Genomic DNA, 18,612 nt, shown 5'->3' on the forward strand with positions numbered 1-18,612 from the left:
GTTTAGTCTATGTTGTGAATATTGATCCTCATTGTTTTGTTCTTTGAATCTTCCAAAACTTAAAAAAATTACAATAAAAAATCAGAAAATTTGCACAAAATTGGGATATGCTTCATACCGCTGAACTGTACATTTAAAAGTGATTAAAATGGTAAATTTTTATTGTTAATATTTTACCAAAATTTAGAAAGTTGTAAAAAAAAAATCTGTTCAAGGAATAATCCTATCATAACCACAGCTGGTGTTGTCAATAAACTCGAGGTTGTGTCAGATCTCTAATTATTCACTTAAGGTTTACCCTGAGACATAATCTTCAAGAAAAGTACATTTTAGACAATTAAAGTGACTGCCAGATGAGTGCTCTGGGATTCTGGCTTGGAAAAAAACAACTAAAACAATAAGCCAAGCAGAGCCTGAATGAAACTCTGCCACTAGATGATACACACAAATATTTCAGTAAGGAATGGTAGGAACTGCTGGTCCTAGTGTAAGGGTGCCATAGACAGGCAGGAGGAGCTCTGTCTGTATAAAGCTGTTGGGACTTCTTCATCCTTGAGTTTTTTTGCAAGAGATAATACTCATGGTTAGCCTGGGACAAAGGAAAGCTAAAATGAGTTAATTATTGGAAATTTTAATTCATCTGCAAAAGAATTCCAAGTAGATATTACAAAAATAATGTGAACCACAGTTCTGAGGATATGAATAGATTCTAAAAGTATCCTGAGTTACAACTGAGGTTCAACAAGTCAGGGCCAATTTTTCCCCAAAGACTTTTAGGCTGAAGCCACAATTATAGGTCACTTTTAGTTGTGTTCAGAGATCTTCCACACTAAGTTGTGGCACACTGTAATTCTTACTCACAGCGCCTGAAAATGAAAGCCTGGTTAAGTACAAAGGGTTGTTTTCTGCCAAGCTCAGTCAAAGGAGGAAGTGGCAAGGGTGGGTACAGGATGGGCAAAATTCCCCAGTCTTAACTGTGGACAGCAGGATTGCTGAAAGTTCTGAAAAACAATCCCAAATTAGGTTTTGCCAAGGGAAACACACATCTGCAAAAGAAAGGCAAGGCCTGACAAAGACTGGAACCTGGATCTGAGACCAAGGGGGAAGATGATGTCTCCCCATGACCAAGCCCTAAATGGAATAATGTGCCGATTATAAAAATAGCCATGACATTTGATTTTTATTTGGTCCTGGATTTCTAGGTGAATATCTACATGTTGTTGTGTATAATTTTGTTAAGCCAATTAACACCTCTACAATGCCAGTTCTTGGGTGTTAAAACATGAAAATGAGGTTTAAGCCATAAGATTGTTGCAAAGAGTAAGTGAACTATGTATGCAAAGTATTTATCACAGTGCCTTTTGCACAGTAAGTGCTCAGTTAATTTTAATTTTATCTTCATTATAATCATCTCGGACTTTGGTTCGGTGTTAGACAACCTGAGACCAAGGTCTGAAAGTAAACTTACTTCTACAGGTTAAGAAAAGCAGAACCTGACTTGGCTAATGGCAAATATGACTTACAGAATTTAAGACAGTAATTTAAACCTGAAGTCGCAAGCTGAAATGCCCGGAAGAATCTTACAGGTACCACACAGGGGTGACAGTACATATGACAACATATGTGAGCAGGCAAGTTGCTGTTAATCTGCTGAAAATACACCCCACCTCAGGAGCAGTTGTAATTTAGTTCTAGATGATGCTTGAGATGAGGGAACACAAATGCCATGTGTGCAGACCTTATAAACTTCAAAAGGATCTGCAAATGTAAGATATTTTATATAAAATTCACGGCTTCTAAAACATTGACGCAATTACTATATTAATAGTGCAGGCCCCAGATTGGGATAAGACGAAAGCTTCTGTGTTGGGACAGGTAGACCTAGATAGTGCTGTTGCATGTAATATGAGCCAAAACTTGAGCTATGTATTTAACTTTGAATTTTCTTGTCATACATAAAAAGTGAAAGTAATTTTAATAATATAATTTATTAATGCAATGCATGCAGCATGTTATTTTAATGTACAATGTGAATTTATTAATAAGATATTTAACAATTTTATAAGTCTTCAAAGTCAGGTGCATATTTTATACTTATAGCACATCTTAATTTGGAGTTAGCCGTATTTCAGGTGCTCAGTAGCCTTATGTGGGTAGAAGCTACTCTAATTAAAAGCACAGGTCTAGAAAATTATATGTCATTAATATGGTTTGAATGTGTCTCTGCCAAAATTCATGTTTAAACGTAGTTACTATTTGGGTGACATTAAGAGGTGGAGCCTCTTTGGACGTGATTAAGACATGATGGCACTACCCTCATGAATGGAATATTGTCTTATGACAAAGCTGCTGAGAACTATCTTAAGCCCTTTTCCGCCTCTCTATCCCTTCTGACATGAGACTGCAGCATTCCTGCCCTCTGGAGGATGCAGTCCCAGGCATCATCTTGGACAGAGAGCAGCCCTCACTAGAAAGCACCCTGCTAGAATCTTGATCTTGGGCTTCTCCAGAACCATGATAAATCCACTTCTATTGTTATAAATTACTTGGTCTGTGGTGTTTTATTACATCAGCACAAAACAGACTAAGACACATATGCCTATGGAAGTTTTGAGGATCATGTTAAAATGTTAACTCGGATTCAGTGGTCGGATAGAGCAGGTGATACTATGCTTCTTATAGGCTTGCAGCTGAAGCCAATGCTACTGGTTCCTGGACCACACTTTAGGTGGTTGGGACAAGTCTTCTTTGGTATCTTTTTTTATTCAAAAGATTTCCCTATATTTGAAATTCAACAACTCTGTATTGACAAGTATAAACTGATAAGCTAATGATTAAGCACCATATTTGAATGTGGAACAATATTAATGACTTTTAAAATAAGCAACATTCTATGTAGCATTTGTAGAATCACTGTGGTCATTTATTCCTCTTTTTCTTTTTTAAACTTGAGAATCTGCCAATATGTTACCGGAATGCTTTCATAAGAATGCACTTAAGCACAGGATAAGTGCTTATAATTCTAACTTCAGGGATTTGGAACATTAAATATTTTAATAAAAGAGACAATGGGACTGCAAGGGAAATTTTACAATAATACCTCTCAAAGCTTTAAGGGCATTCTCTGGTCCAGGATATGAATATTTCATGGACTCTCCAGAGAGAAACATAAGGAGAAAATTTTCATTTCCTCCTGATCATTCCATGTGAGGGACAGATAGAGCCCTACAAGTCAGATCTTGTTTCTTTGTTCAACACATAAATCTGGAAATTTAAGCAGCTATGTGCGCAATTATCCTTGTTCTACAAAAAGCTTTTGAACCCAGAATAGTGATCTGAGGGTGAGCAGTGAACTGGAAGGCCTGAGAACTTGAAAATGTGTTCTCACTCATCACTGTTTCACTTGTGCACTTTGGCAAGAAGTTTATTCTTTATTTTATCCTCTCTGGGATGGCAAGAATAATGCTTATTGTACCTATAGAATGAAGTTGTCGTAGGGACATGTGAAGGAACTTGGTGAACCACAGCATTCTATCTGCTTACAAATTATTTACATGCTGAAAAGAAGGTATTGAATCTTGAAGACATGGTCAAGAGGTAATTTGGACTGACAAAATTATCAAGTTCTTAGGGATTTTTCTACTGGTGAATTTCATAATAGTTGCAATTATCTTTTGAAAAATATATTTTCCACCCTAAAAAAATTTAAGAAAAGATTCTAATCACAAAAATATCTCTCTGTACACAGAATAAAATATAATGTCTAAAGTAATAAGCACAAAGGGACCTTAGAAATTTTTGAATTTTAAAATCTTTGCTTTAGTTCTGACTTGAACTAAGCCTAAAATTTTATATATATATATATATATATATATATATATATATATATAAAATAACAAGGAGATTTTTTTTTCCTCTAGGGAATACTGCTTAAGCATCATATACAATATTAATTCTGGTTGGTCAAATATATAAAATAAAACGCAAAGCTACAACACCCTATAAGACAGCATCTTTGTGACCTCTAGAAAGGTAGGTATGTATTAAACAAAACACAAAAGGTACAATCTGCAGAGGAAAATATTAAAATACTTCATCAAAACTTCTGATTTCTGACCATTAAAGTTAACATAAAGGAAATTAAGTGGAAGATGGTATTTTATATACTTAAATGTGTGTGTGTGTGTGTGTGGCAAAGGACTAATCTATATACAAAATAAATAAAAACAGTTCTTACAATATATGAGCAAAAGAAGAATACCTCAATTGAGAAAATGGGAAAAAGTCTTAACGGGTACTTCACAGAATGGAAACTTGAACAATTAAAATGTGTCCAGGGTGATAGTCATCAAGGAAATTAAAATTGAAACCACAATGAGAGATTATTTATAACTTACCACAGTGGGAAAAATTGTTAATATCATGTATTAGTGAGAGTGAGAGTTAAGCAGATCACTTATACAGTACTACTTGTGGGTAAAAATTGCTACAACTATTTTGAAAAACAATTTATCATTATCTGTTTACTGTTCTGTACTCTGGTTTTCCATAAACTAAAGATATCCAATGTTTATTTAGATGTTCTACATAAATTATATTTCAGGATAACTTTGAAAGTGATGAAGGAATGTTACTCTCTTTGTGAGACTTAAAGCTAAGAAAATAAAGGTTGAATGATACATTTAGAAAATCACAATTATGAAACCCTTAGTAAATATATGTAGGTAGGTTTCATTAACGGATGCTAAATCCAATAGGTAAAATTTGCTGGAGAAAATTTTAATAGAGTAATTAGATTGATACCATTTGAAGCCTCTCATCAAACTAAGAAGGTCTAAAATTGTGGCAATAACAACTATACGGCGTCACATATTGAAAGTTCTTAGAAAGATATGAAATTGCATGTAGCAAGCCAGTTTTCAGGAAAAAGAGGGGAAAGGCAGAGGGTAGCATTTGAGTGATCAGTCATATTCAGAACAAAACAAATCTGAGGACAAATGACGTTGTTTTGCCAAGAAATCAACAGCACAGAAGGTAAAAAGGGGACCCTCACAAAGTAAATGGAGGGCAAGTGACTGCATCACTCTTTTGATCATGCAATTTTAATTTCAATAAAAACACCAGGATTTTATTTTTTATAGAAATAGGAAAAACCAACATAAAAGACAAAAGACCCAGAATAGTCAAAGTGATACTGAAAGAAATAAATAATAAAGCTAGAAGAATAGCAATTTCGAGTGGCATATTACAAAGCTATAATAATTAAAACATGGCGTAATTGGCATAAAACTCAACACGTATATCAATGGAATAGAAGAGAGAACCCACTTTAATACAGCACATTAATCCACATTAATACAGCAAATTAAATTTTTTTTTTTTAATTTTTGACAGGCAGAGTGGACAGTGAGAGAGAGACAGAGAGAAAGGTCTTCCTTTTGCCGTTGGTTCACCCTCCAATGGCCGCCGCGGTAGCACGCTGCGGCCGGCGCACCGCGCTGTTCCGATGGCAGGAGCCAGGTGCTTCTCCTGGTCTCCCATGGGGTGCAGAGCCCAAACACTTGGGCCATCCTCCACTGCACTCCCTGGCCACAGCAGAGAGCTGGCCTGGAAGAGGGGCAACCGGGACAGGATCGGTGCCCCGACCGGGACTAGAACCCGGTGTGCCGGCGCCACAAGGCGGAGGATTAGCCTGTTGAGCCACGGCGCCGGCCCAGCAAATTAAATTTTTACAAAGGTATCAAGATGTACATTGGAGAAAGATGGTATCTTTAATAAATGGTATTGGCAAAACTGAATGTGCCTATGTAGAAAAATGAGATGAGAGCTGTACCTCCTACCCAATACAAAATTAAAATCAAGATGAATCAAAGACTTAAGTCCTAAAATATGAAATTGCTAGAAGATATTACAGGTAAAACACTTAAAATCATATGTTCTCCCTGATCGGCGACAACTAACTGAGCACCAAAGGGGAAACCTGTTGAAGTGAATTGGACACTATGAGAAACAGTGACTTGATCAGCTCTTGTCCTGACTGTTGATGTACAATGTAATACTGTATCCATTATAGTATTTTTTTGTTCTAGTTCTATAGTTTGAACTCTGTAATTAACACACAATAATTCTTAGGTGTTTAAATTTTAACTGAAAAGTGATCCCTGTTAAATATAAGAGTGGGAAAAAGAGAGGGAGGAGATGTACAATTTGGTACATGTTCAATCGGACTTGCCCCAAATGGTGGAGTTAGAAACGTGCCAGGGGATTCCAATACAATCCCATCAAGGTGGCATGTACCAATGCCATCTCACTAGTCCAAGTGATCAACTTTAGTTCACAACTGATCACACTGATAGGTCTAAGAATCAAAGGGATTACAAAAACAAGATTAGTGTCTGCGAATACTAACTGATAGAATCAAAAAGAGAGAGAACGATCCTAAACGGAGAGAAGACCTAAATGAAAGATCTCTGTGAGTGAGATCCCAGTGGAAAGAATGGCGCCATCAAAGAAGGAGGTACCTTTCTCTGAAGGGAGGCGAGAACTTCCACTTTGACTATGACCCTATCGGAATAAGATCGAAGTCGGCGAACACTAAAGGCTTCCATAGCCTTGGCAACTCATGACTAGAGCCTAGGGAGATTACTGACACCATAAACAAGAGTGTCAAATTGTTAAGTCAGCAACAGGAGTCACTGTGTACTTACGTCTCATGTGGCATCTGTCCTTAATGTGTTGTCCAATGTGAAGTAATGATATAACTAGTACTGAAACAGTATTTTTTACACTTTGTGCTTCTGTGTGGGTGCAAACTGATGAAATCTTTACTTAGTATATACTGAATCGATCTTCTGTATATAAAGATAATTTAAAATGAAAAAAAAACCTCGGTTTTAAATTGGAAATGGCATAGAAAATTAATTAATTTTTAAAAATATCATGTAGGATCTCTGTCCTTAATGTGCTGTACATTGTGATTTAATGCCATAACTAGTACTCCAACAGTATTTTTCACTTTATGTTGCTATGTGGGGGCAAACTGTTGAAATCTCTACTTAATATATACTAAACTGATCTTCTGTATAAAAAAAAAATTGGTGTAGGCAACAAGTTTTTTGATAAGACCTCATAAGCACAGCTAGCAAAAGCAAAACCAAATAAAGGGATTACATCAAACTAAAAACTTTGCATATTAAATAACCAATTGAAAGAGTGAAGAGACAATTTACAGAATGAGAGAAAATATTTGCAAGTTACTTTTCCAACAAATGATTAATATCCAGAATATATAAGGGACTCAGAAAGCTCAACAACAAAAAATAACCAAACCAATTAAGAGATGAGCAAAGGATCTTAACAGACATTTCTCAAAAGAACAGAAATGTCCAGGAAGCATATGAAAACATAGTTCAGTTCACTAGCCATCAGGTAAATTTAAGTCAAAACTACAATGAGATATCATCATCTCAATCATGTTAAAACATCCACTATAAAAATGCCAAAACTCACAAATGCTGGCATGGGTGCAGAGAACTGTTGGGGGGTATGTAAATTAATCCATCTACTATGGAGAACAATATGAATGTTTCTTAAAAAGTAGAAATCGGGGCTTGCATTGTGACATGGCAAGTTAAGCCTCTTCCTGCGAGTATCCCATATAGGTGCCAGTTCAAGTCCTGCCTGCTCTACTTCCAGATCCAGCTCCCTGTTAATGTTACTGGTAAAGCAGAGGAGGATGGCCCAAATGCTCAGGCCCCTGCACCCATGTGGGAAACCCAAAAGAAACTCCTGGCTCCTGGCTTTGGTATGGCCCAGCCCTGGCAATTATGGCCATTTGGGGAATGAAACAGCAGACAGAAGATTTTTCTCTCTCTTTCTGTCTCTCCCTCTCTTTCTGTAAACTCTTCCTTTCAAATTAAAAAAAAAAAAAAGTAGAAATTGAGCTTCCATATAGCCTTAAGGGGTATGTATCCAAAAGAACTAAAATAATTATATCCCAGAGATACCTCCATCACCATGTTCATTGCAGTATTATTCATAATTGCCAAGATATGAAATCAACCTAAAGGTTCATCAACATGGATAGATAGATAAAAAAAAAATACAGTACCCACACGCAATGGAATATTGCTCAACTATAAAAACGAAAGGAAATGCTGTCATTTGTGACAGAATGGATGGAACTTGAGGTCATTATGTTATGTGAGATAAACCACAGACAGAACTACAAATACCCCATGTTCTCCCTTATATGTAAAAGTTAAAAAAAAAAAAAACTCAGTGTGATTATAGAATAGCAATTGCTAGAGGCAGGGAATGGTAGGGGAGATAGAGGAATGCTGGATAACTTCTGCCAAGTCAGAGTTAGACAGAAGGAATAAGTTGCTAGTGTTAACATAGCACAGTGGGGTGACTGATGTTCATAATAAACTATTATATATTTTCTGAACAGATACAAGAATGGAGCTCTAAGGGTCCAATCATTAAATAATTATGACTAAGAGAGAAAAATATAAATTACCTTGATTGGGTAATTGTACATATGTATTGAAATGTCACATTCTACCCTAAAAATATAATTATTTTCCCAATATTTGAAAAATAAGTAATTCAGATTCTTATTTACATTTTGACAGGTCAAATCAACTACAAAAGTAGAGATAATTAAGAAATAAGGTTAATTAGGGAAAGAAGACATTAAAGTATTATTTTGTTAGGTATGATAAGGTTTCCTTTTTATAATGTTATCAGATTAAGATCCGTACTGAAATGTTTACAAGTGAAATTGGTATGTTGTATTAGCTTTAATGTAAACAAGTCTATTAAGGTATTATAAAATAGTGTTTTAAGTAAGTTGTTAGTTACCACAGCATTGATGAAGAGGATGAAATTTGGGATAATATCTAGATGTTGCCTTCGGTTTCATGAAGGGAGCCCTTTACAAGAAAGGGGATACAGAAGCAATAGTAGGGTTTAGGGATTAAAAATGAATTTACAGCATAAACTTAGTGTCACAAAGGGCCCAGTTGGGTGCAGAGGCCATAAACTAAGATTTCTAAAATAGTTTTCAGAAGACTCAGAGATTCTGCTACAGTTAGGGTAAAGAAATTGTCTGGATCAATCTAATTTTGGGGGTTGGCAGAATATATACAAACAATGGGCAGAAAGACATGGCAGTGAGGATTATCACAAGAGAAAAATTAAATGATATACTATGATTCCAGTTTGGATAGGAAAATGGCAAATCCACTTATGTGGTGATGGATTGGAAAATCTTTAGATAATAGCAGTAGGGGTGGGTAGAGGATGGCAGTGGTCTCAAAGGAGAAGAATATTGTTTCAAGTATCAGAGAATGGTCTGAACTCAGCAGAGAAGAGTTAAAGCAGAAGGGTGCTCATACTTTTGATTTTTATGGTGATAGGGGAGTACAAAGTTTGAGATTGAGTGTTATCCAAAAAAGGGTAGAGGGATCAATATGTGAACAGCTTGGGAATGTAGAACAGATCAGAGGTGACGGATAGGACGAAGGTTCTAAAGGAGAGGGTAGGGCTAATAGTGAAAGGAATGAGGGGTGTGAAGCAAACCCAGAAGAGGATCATGATGAGAGTAAATTGAATCGCTTCTCGACCTTTTGGCTAAGATCAAGTGTGTGTGAGAGTAAATTGAGGGTGAACTGATCAGAAGGCTGCTCTACAACTGGTGGCCAAAGGCACGTGAAAGAATAAAGTGTTAGACTGACTGCTCTTGAGGCATCTAGGCAGAGACCCCAGGATATGAGAGCTTTAGGAGATGAGTATTTCTTAGGCCCCATTTAACATTTCAAAGGAATGTTGCTGAGAACTGAGTCATAGTGTCTCTGAATAGTTCTCTTTTTCTGTTAAAGGAAAACATATCCGTGCTCATTTTGCATCTTATAATATATTGATTTTCATTCATTGCTAGTCTTATCATATTTCTTATTATATATACATTAGCATTTTAGGAATAATGTGGAACCTAAAATAAAAATCTTTTCCCCTGCATCTAAGTGTGTGAGAATTGAGTAAAGCTTACCTCAGATCTGTGGACCTTGGAAGAAGTCTTTTTTTTCCGTTAAAGTAGACTTCAAAATCCTCAATCTTCAGTCTGTGGGCATAGTCTATGTATCCAGATATCTCTTGCCCACGAGAATTTTTGTCACGAATGAAGATTACAGACTGGTAGCACAGATGAGAAAAGAGAAGTAAAATCAATAAAAGTCATTTTAGTAAGTTGTATATTATAATGCAAGCTACTATAGTGTTACATATGCCAGGTCCTATTCCAAGTGCTGTAAGTTTCATCCTCACAATGGTGCCATCAGGTAGATACTATTATTGTCTTTTGTCAGATGAAGAAACTTGTAAAACTTGAATTGAGCATGCACATAAGGCGTGTTCACAGTAATTCTGTTTAACAATATCAATAAATGACCCTATAAAGTTGTTATTGAGGGCAGATGTTGATTTAAGGGTTTGAAATATATATATGTAAATATATATATTTAAGATTTATATATATATAATTCATATATAAATATATATATATTTAAGATTTATTTTATTTATTTGAAAGACAGAGTTACAGAGAGAGTGCGAATCAGAGAGGAAGAGAGAGAGGGGGAGAGAGAGAGAGAGGGAGAGAGAGAGAGGTCTTCCATCTGCTGGTTCACTCCCCAGATGACTACAATGTCCATAGGTAAGCTGATCTGAAACCAGGAGCCAGGAGCTTCCTCCAAGCTCCCATGCCAGTGCAGGGGCCCAAGGACTTGGGTCATCTTCTACTGCTTTCCCAGGTCACAGCATAGAGCTGGATGGGAAGTGAAGCAGCTGGGACTCAAACTGGCACCCATGTGAGATGCCAGAGCTGCAGGCCAGGGCTTTAGCCCACTGTGCCACAGCGCTGACCCCTGAAATATATTTTTACTTCAACTATATTATCTGTGTTATTATTTTTTTCAGATATCTTTAATTTTTAAAAATTATTATTTAAATTGTGCATATTTATAGGATAATATGTGATATTTTATTGCATGCATACATTATGTAATATCCAATTGGAAAATGTTTATCTCTTCAAGCATTTATAATGAAAACATCCCAAATCCTGTCTTATAGAGTAGAGAAATATACAGCACTTTGACAATCTATAGTCATACTACTGTGCTGTATAACCCCAGAAGTTCTTTTTTTTTTTTTTTTTTTTGACAGGCAGAGTGGACAGTAGAGGGAGACAGAGAGAAAGGTCTTCCTTTTGCCGTTGGTTCACCCTCCAATGGCCGCCGCGGTAGGTGCGCTGCGGCCGGCGCACCGCGCTGTTCCGATGGCAGGAGCCAGGTGCTTCTCCTGGTCTCCCATGGGGTGCAGGGCCCAAGAACTTGGGCCATCCTCCACTGCACTCCCGGGCCATAGCAGAGAGCTGGCCTGGAAGAGGGGCAACCGGGACAGGATCGGTGCCCCGACCGGGGCTAGAACCCGGTGTGCCGGCGCCGCAAGGCGGAGGATTAGCCTGTTAAGCCAAGGCACTGGCCATCCCAGAAGTTCTTAATCCTATCTAGCTATAATCTAGTACCTGTTCATCAATCTTTCCACACCCTGTCTTTCCTATTTAGCCTCTGATAACCACCGTTATATGTTTAACTTCTGAGATCACCTATTTCTTAAGCTCCACATATGAGATCACCTGAGACTTGTCTTCCTGTGGTTGTATTATTTCACTCAACACAACGACCTCCAGTGCTACCTATATTGTTGAAAACCAAAAGATTTAATTCTTTTTTAGTGCCCAAGTAACATTCCATTGTGTATATGACCACATTTTCTTTATCAATGGATGAACACCTAAGTATTTTCCATTTCTTGGTGAAAAGAGCAATGCAATACATAGGTGAGTACAGTTGTCTATTTTTAAATCTTTGTCTAAGCATTTAGAGATTTCAATGCCTTTTTCTCTGTCTGTCACATAAGTGGCAGGGCCCCAAACACTTGGACCATTTTTTGTTGCTTTCCCAGGCACATTGGTAGGGAGCTGGGCTAGAAGTGGAGCAGCCAGGACATGAACTAGCACCCATTTGGATGCTGTCATAGCAGTTGGTGGATTAACCCACTGCACCACAATGCCAATTCCTACATAGCACCTTAAGTGAAGGTTTGCAACAGTTCCACTATTAATTTGTTGTTTTTTTTTCTGATTCAATCTTGAATTACTCCTTTAATCCAAATTTTTCCAAAATCTTCAATTGATGTATTATTCAGTATGAAATACCCTAAAATGGGACAGTCTGTCCCTACAAGCTTCTTCTTGGCCTGTGGTAGGTTCAGATCCTTTTCCTGTGTCCACCAATGCCACAATGTTGAATCTCAAGCACAGCCCACAGATCAAGACCAGTGCTGCCTGGTGGTAGCGGCCAGAGACCACTGGGATACAGCTTGTATGCTGCTGAGGTGGGCTCACTCCCTGATATCAGCAGCCACTTGTTATGCTGACTGTGACAGGAGACTACTCAACTGTGACCATGAACTTGTGCCTAACACTGAAGCATGCCCAGAGGCTCTGTCTGCAGGTACTGGGATAGGGACTAGGACCCTTGGAATCTGCTCAATGCTAGATTTCACCAGCCTGTCTCTGAGTTCCAAAATAGTCCTGAGATTCTTTGCTGTCTGCTCAAGATTGTAGGAAGGATGATAAAGCCAGTCTGTCAGATACACAGGCAGGCACTGGGTGCATCACATGTAGGCCTCACGGTCACCACCATGCCCTGTGGAATCTTTGGAGTACACACCAGGCCTCTAAGAGACTCATCATCACACGCCAAAATAAGCCTGCCTTACCAGGATGCAGGACTTTACCTGATATCGGGCAAGTCCAAGGACTATTTACAAGCATTTTCCTAGTGGTGCAAACTGTTCACATTTGCCTAGGGTTGGGCTTTACTAGCCCAAGACTGAATCATAAGACCCAATCCTCAGGCCCCTTGCTGTCTGCCCAATATTGTAAGAAAAAAATAAAGGCAGGTCCTGGCATCAAGACTGGTTCCAGGCTGGGCACAACTTGAATCTCACCTAGGTCCCATGAAACCTCAGGCGTTTATGCCAGGCCCACCCAAGACCAGCAGTGACACAGGCCACAGTGAATTTCATTCTTTAGAGCAAGGGTTTCTGCCTTGCTGGGCAAGTCTAGAAGCTCAGTCAGTGAGTACTGGCCTGGAAGCACTGTGAGTGCTGGACTTTATCAAGTGCTAGCTCTTAAGGTGGCAGGGTGAACTCTGAGCGCCTCCGTTCCTTTTACTGGCCTGTTTCTTTTTTCCTTTTTTATTTTTTTACATAATTTTCTATATAAGACAACTAGGAGCAAAGATGTTGAGTACTTTGCTCAAGGTCTTGCAGCAAGCAAAGGGGAAAACTGATATTCAAACCCAGGTTCAGGTACCAGCGCTTCCAAACGTTAACATACTTTTGACATCTGAATTACTTTCTATTTTCTGTCACAGAGACTTAATCTGGATCCCTTCAATTTTTAACTATAAATGTTGTTCCTGGTATAAGGCAAACCATGCTGCAGGAGTTGGCGGGGGGCGGGGGGAGAAGGAGAGTGAGAAAGGGGAGGAGGGAGAAGGGGGGGGTCTAAAATAAGCACTCTCCTTTCAACATGGAACTCCAACAGAAAAAGAAAAACTCTTCTTCCTTCCCCCCAACAAATGATGTAGCAGCCTTATTCTGTTCCAGCAGAATAGCAGACTAGATATTGTTCGACTACTGAAAACAAATAAAACTCAACCTGCAAAGTACGCTGATGCTCTGGCAAGAAGATGAGTTATACTTAGAGTCCAAAGACAAGTGAAGGCAGGAACACAGAGAGAGTAAAGCCCCAAATTCACCTTGTCCTCTAGGCCTTTACCCAACAACAGGGAATCTGAGCAAGGATTCCGCGACCTTTTGAGCTGTAGAAGCAGGAAACAAATTGTCACTTTTCAGGTACAAAACTTAATAGGGGAGCCAGCGCTGTGGCGCAGTGGGTTAAAGCTCTGCCTGAAGCTCCAGCATCCCATGTGGGCACTGGTTCTAGTCCCGGCTGCTCCTCTTCTGATCCAACTCTCTGCTATGGCCTGGGAAAGCAGTAGAAGATGGCCCAAGTACTTGGGCCCCTGCACCCGCGTGGGAGACCCGGAGGAAACTCCTGGCTCCTGGCTTTGGATCAGTGCATCTCTGGCCGTTGTGGCCATCTAGGGAGTGAACCAGCAGATAGAAGACCTTTCTCTCTGTCTCTACCTCTCTCTGTAACTGTCTTTCAAATTAATAAAATAAATCTTTTAAAAAAAGTTAATAGGACTTATTGTCTCCATTTAAAGCTGAGAACTAAAAAATTAATGAATTAATAGCTTCTTGCTAATGTGCTTGGGAAGGCAATGGAAGATCACCTAAGTGCTAAGGTGCCTACCACCCTCATGGGAGATGATGGAGTTCCTGGTTCCTGGTTTACATTGCAAACAGTTAAAAAAAACACAAGCTTGAATAGTTGATGTTTATTCTTGGCAAGTACTTAAACTTCTGTGCTCTTCAATGTTCTTATGGACAAATGCTGAACTAAAATTATACACATTTATATGGAATTTTCATGTCACTTAAAGCCCCCTTTCCATGGAAATCTAATTCAATATATTTCACTTCTGTCCAATGGCAGATAAACATTCACTTTGAGATTTTTGTGAAATGTGGAGTTTTCCAATTTTAGAGAACTTTGTTGAGGTTAAATTGCCTATAAGTGTAGGTTCCTTTAGGTTTTCTGTACATTCTTGGGCAAGTCATTCAAACTCTTAATGTGTCTCATATGCATATGTTTTATGCTCTTCAAGAGGCTCTTTTAAAAAAAAACAAGCGCATTTCAACAAAAACAAAATAAAAAAGTAAACACCAAAATCTTGTTTGGGCTCAAGCATTTATATAGTTTAGTCATTTTATAGCCTCTCCCTTTGGATTTCTCCATCAATTCTACATAACAACAGAGTAATCCCTTCATTTAGTCTTGTATGGGATTGCTCCACTTACATTCAAGACCTATCTAGGCCTTCAGTCTTAATAACTCAACTTGTAAGCAGCATGCATACACGGTTTCTTCTTTTTAAATGGGGATTCTAGTGTTTAATCATTGTATCTATGATTGTATTTTCAACTAGAAAAATACAAAACTAAAGTCTTTAGAATTCAAAGCCCAGAAAAAACAATCATCTATAGGTGTTATCCCACAAATTTCTTTTTTTTTAAGATTTATTTATTTATTTGAAAGTCAGAGTTACAGAAAGAGAAAGAGAAGCAGAGAGAGAGAGAGGTCTTCCATCCACTGGTTCACTCCCCAATTGGCTGCAACAGCTGGAGCTGGGCCAATCTGAAACCAGGAGCCAGGAGCTTCCCCCAGGTCTCCTATACGGGTGCAGGGGCCCAAGGACTTGGGCCATCTTCTACTGCTTCCCTAGGCCATCACAGGCAGCTGGATTGGAAGTGGAGCAGCTGAGACTCTAACTGGTGCCTATATGGGATGTGGGCACTGCAGGCGGCAGCTTTGCCCGCTACACCACAGCGCTGACCCCCCACAAATTTCTATAGGGTAAATGAAAATGTCTTCATTTATATTTTTCCAGGTATGGCTACATAAGTGTTAAAGTATATTTAAAATAGTTTAGAGATTTTTTTTTTAATGTATGTCAAAATTAAGTCTCTTTTTAATGAATAAAATGTTCCATGAAATTATTAGACAATTGTTTTATTTGAACAGTTGATATTTGGTAAGTGTTGATCAACTGTCAAGAAATCAAAACTCAACATCTGACTTTATCATTATAAAAGCACAGCAAATGGGGCCATCATTGAGGCGGAGTGGGTAAAGCTGCTCTATGTGACACTGGTATTCCATATTGGCATCTGTTTGTGTCCTGCTGCTTCCACTTCTCATCTAGCTCTTTGCTAATGGCCTGGGGAGCAGCAAAAGATGGCCAAACTGTTTGGGCTCCTGTACCCGCATGGGAGACTCAGGTGAAGCTCCTGGCTTTCAGAATCAACCCTGATGTCCATCAACTGTTGACTGGATAGAAATTATGCTATATGTACATTATGGAGTACTACTCAGCTGTTTAAAAAAAAAAAGAATTATTGTCTTTTGCAACTGGACATCATTATACTTGGTGAAATAAGCCAGATTCAAAAAGACAGATATCATATGTTTTCCCTGATCTGAGGTAACTAATAGACCAACTGAAAAGTAATGTAGTGTAGTGAAGTAGACATTTTGAAATTTGATGATTGCTTAAAGCCCTTGTCTCTTCTGTTGAGGAACAGTGTTTTTTTGTTTTTTTGTTTGTTTGTTTGTTTTTCTCTCCATACTATTTGTTGAAGTATTTTCCTTAGTGTAGGGTTAACTATATGATCATTAAGTAAACTGAAAATAGATCTTTGTAAAAATTAAGAATGGGAATGTGAGAGGGAGAAGGAGGAAGGGTTGGAGTGTGGGCGGGAAGGAGGGTAGGGGGGAAGTTACACTATGTTCCTAAATCTGTATATATGAAATCCATGAAATTTACATAACTTAAATAAAATTTTAAAAACTCACTTTTGCCATTTCTCTTTCTATTGTATTATGTCAAGAGTTTTATCATTTCCTTTAGGACAAGAAAATGAAACAATAATATCAGAATTCTATTGCCTATGTGAGTATAGTCATGTTTAATTTACAGTACATGGTTCTATTCTCTTGTTAACTTTTAGTTATTCTCAGTTAAAGCTTTGGATGTATTTAGAAGGTAAAACTGAAATACTCTTTCCAAGGTATTATTATATGCACACAAAGTGGACCCATTTGACAATAAAGGCATGCTTTTGGCAGACAGAATAGGCAGAATGTGTAAAAAAAAAAAAAAAAAAAAGCCGCCTGAAGAATCAGGTTTCTTTTAGTGTGAATGTGATGTACTTCAGCGACTGAGAGAGCTTGGTTAGTCAGAACCCTCTTTGCTTTAGAATAATTGGAAAAATGTTATTGATAGTTATTTTGGTTTCTAATAACATTTCTTGTCATTTTTATGACAGCTTGATTGAGGCATACTTTAGCTAACATAAAATTCACCCTAAAGCGTAAGCATAAAATTTAATGATTTTTAGTAAATTTGCAGAGTTGTGCAATAAGCTCCCATTTTAGCGGATTTTCATCACCCCAAAGAGATCCCTTAGGAACACTGGCAGGCATCCCTGTTCCCACCCTCAGCTTCAGGCAACTGGTAATCTACTTTTTGTCTCTATAGATTGCCCTTTTCTACATTTTTCATATGAATGTAGTCATACACTATATGATCTTTTTCATTCTAATAAGATTTTTATCGCAGTTAATTTCCCAAGACACATGAATATATATATATATATACATATATATATTAAAGAGTTCTTTTAAATGATGTTGTGCTTATAAAAGAAAAACTTCCAAAGTGAACATTTTCCTCAAATAAGATCCTTTAACCCAGTTTAGAGTAAGTCAATGTATAATTACAAAAGTATTGAGTGAATCAAATGATAACTCATTTGACACTATGAATACCAATCAATGTTTACTGAAAACCTAAGCAGAAAACATTAGATTTTAACCATGCTAACAGAACACCTCCTCACAGTTGCTCAAGCAACTGTGAAATATCAAAATATAGTTATTCCTGATAATGACAGCAGTACTCAAATGTCAAGGAGTATGGAGAATCTGAGATTTTCCTGAGATAGGCTCTGCCTGAAAAAGTGAACCCTGAGAGTCCAAAAGACTTACAGAATACTTAGGTCCTTGTTATTTTTTGTGTGCTGGAAAAAGATGAATTAAAGTAAATATTAGATCATTAATATATCATTTAGATCTTTGGCTCCTTGTCTTTTCCCAGAAGTGGATTAAAATACAAATTCATAAACTTGTTATAAGTTGTTATGTGTCGCCTGCTTTTTTTGCCAAATACTAATGAGGAGACATAAACCTGATACATTGAAATGGGACTTTTTCAACAATCAAGCCAAAGTCATTTAGAAAAAAAAAAAAAAAAAGTCATGGCAAGCAGTGTGTTTTGCTCTGCTAAAACTGAAATATCCCAGCTGAATTCTTGTGCTACCCACCTCTGAGGCTGTCAGGAGACTCTCAGACAGAGATAAATGAAGGATCATTATTTGTTAGCATTTTAAAACTCCAGAATGTGCTTATGAATCTTTAGTTTTAGGGAATCTTTGTTTCATTTCACAAGAGAGATAATTATAATTTATAGAGTGTAAGTTCTCTAGGGACCCAAATGGTTTTTAAATTTCATTTTATCTATTTAAAAATTTTTATACTTATATATTTACTTTTTTATTTGAATGGGAGAGAGAGAGAGAGAAGAGGAGAGAGTGAGGGGGAAAGAGAGAGGAGAGGAGGGGGGGAGACAGGGAGAGAGAGAGACAGAGAGAGAGAGAGAGAGAGAGAGAATCTTTAATCTATTGCTTCACTCTCCAAATGCCCACAACATCCAGGACTCAGGCAGACTGAAGCCAGGAGCTAGGAACTCATTTTGGGTTTGCCATGTGAATGGCAGGGACTCAAGTACT

The 18,612-nt window shown here is 37.7% G+C and overlaps 1 protein-coding gene across 1 annotated transcript in view; it reads right to left on the reverse strand.

Moving 5' to 3' along the window:
- The window catches only part of CFAP299 (cilia and flagella associated protein 299), a 662,045-nt gene that overhangs the window by 85,599 nt on the left and 557,834 nt on the right, over positions 1 to 18,612 (reverse strand). Inside the window, exon 4 of the mRNA XM_062199196.1 lies at positions 10,055 to 10,197. Within this exon, the coding sequence (XP_062055180.1) occupies positions 10,055 to 10,197 (143 nt within the window). The remainder of the gene's footprint in view (positions 1 to 10,054; positions 10,198 to 18,612) is intronic.

The sequence above is a fragment of the Lepus europaeus genome, chromosome 8 (assembly GCF_033115175.1).
Source record: "Lepus europaeus isolate LE1 chromosome 8, mLepTim1.pri, whole genome shotgun sequence".
Taxonomy (NCBI): domain Eukaryota; kingdom Metazoa; phylum Chordata; class Mammalia; order Lagomorpha; family Leporidae; genus Lepus; species Lepus europaeus.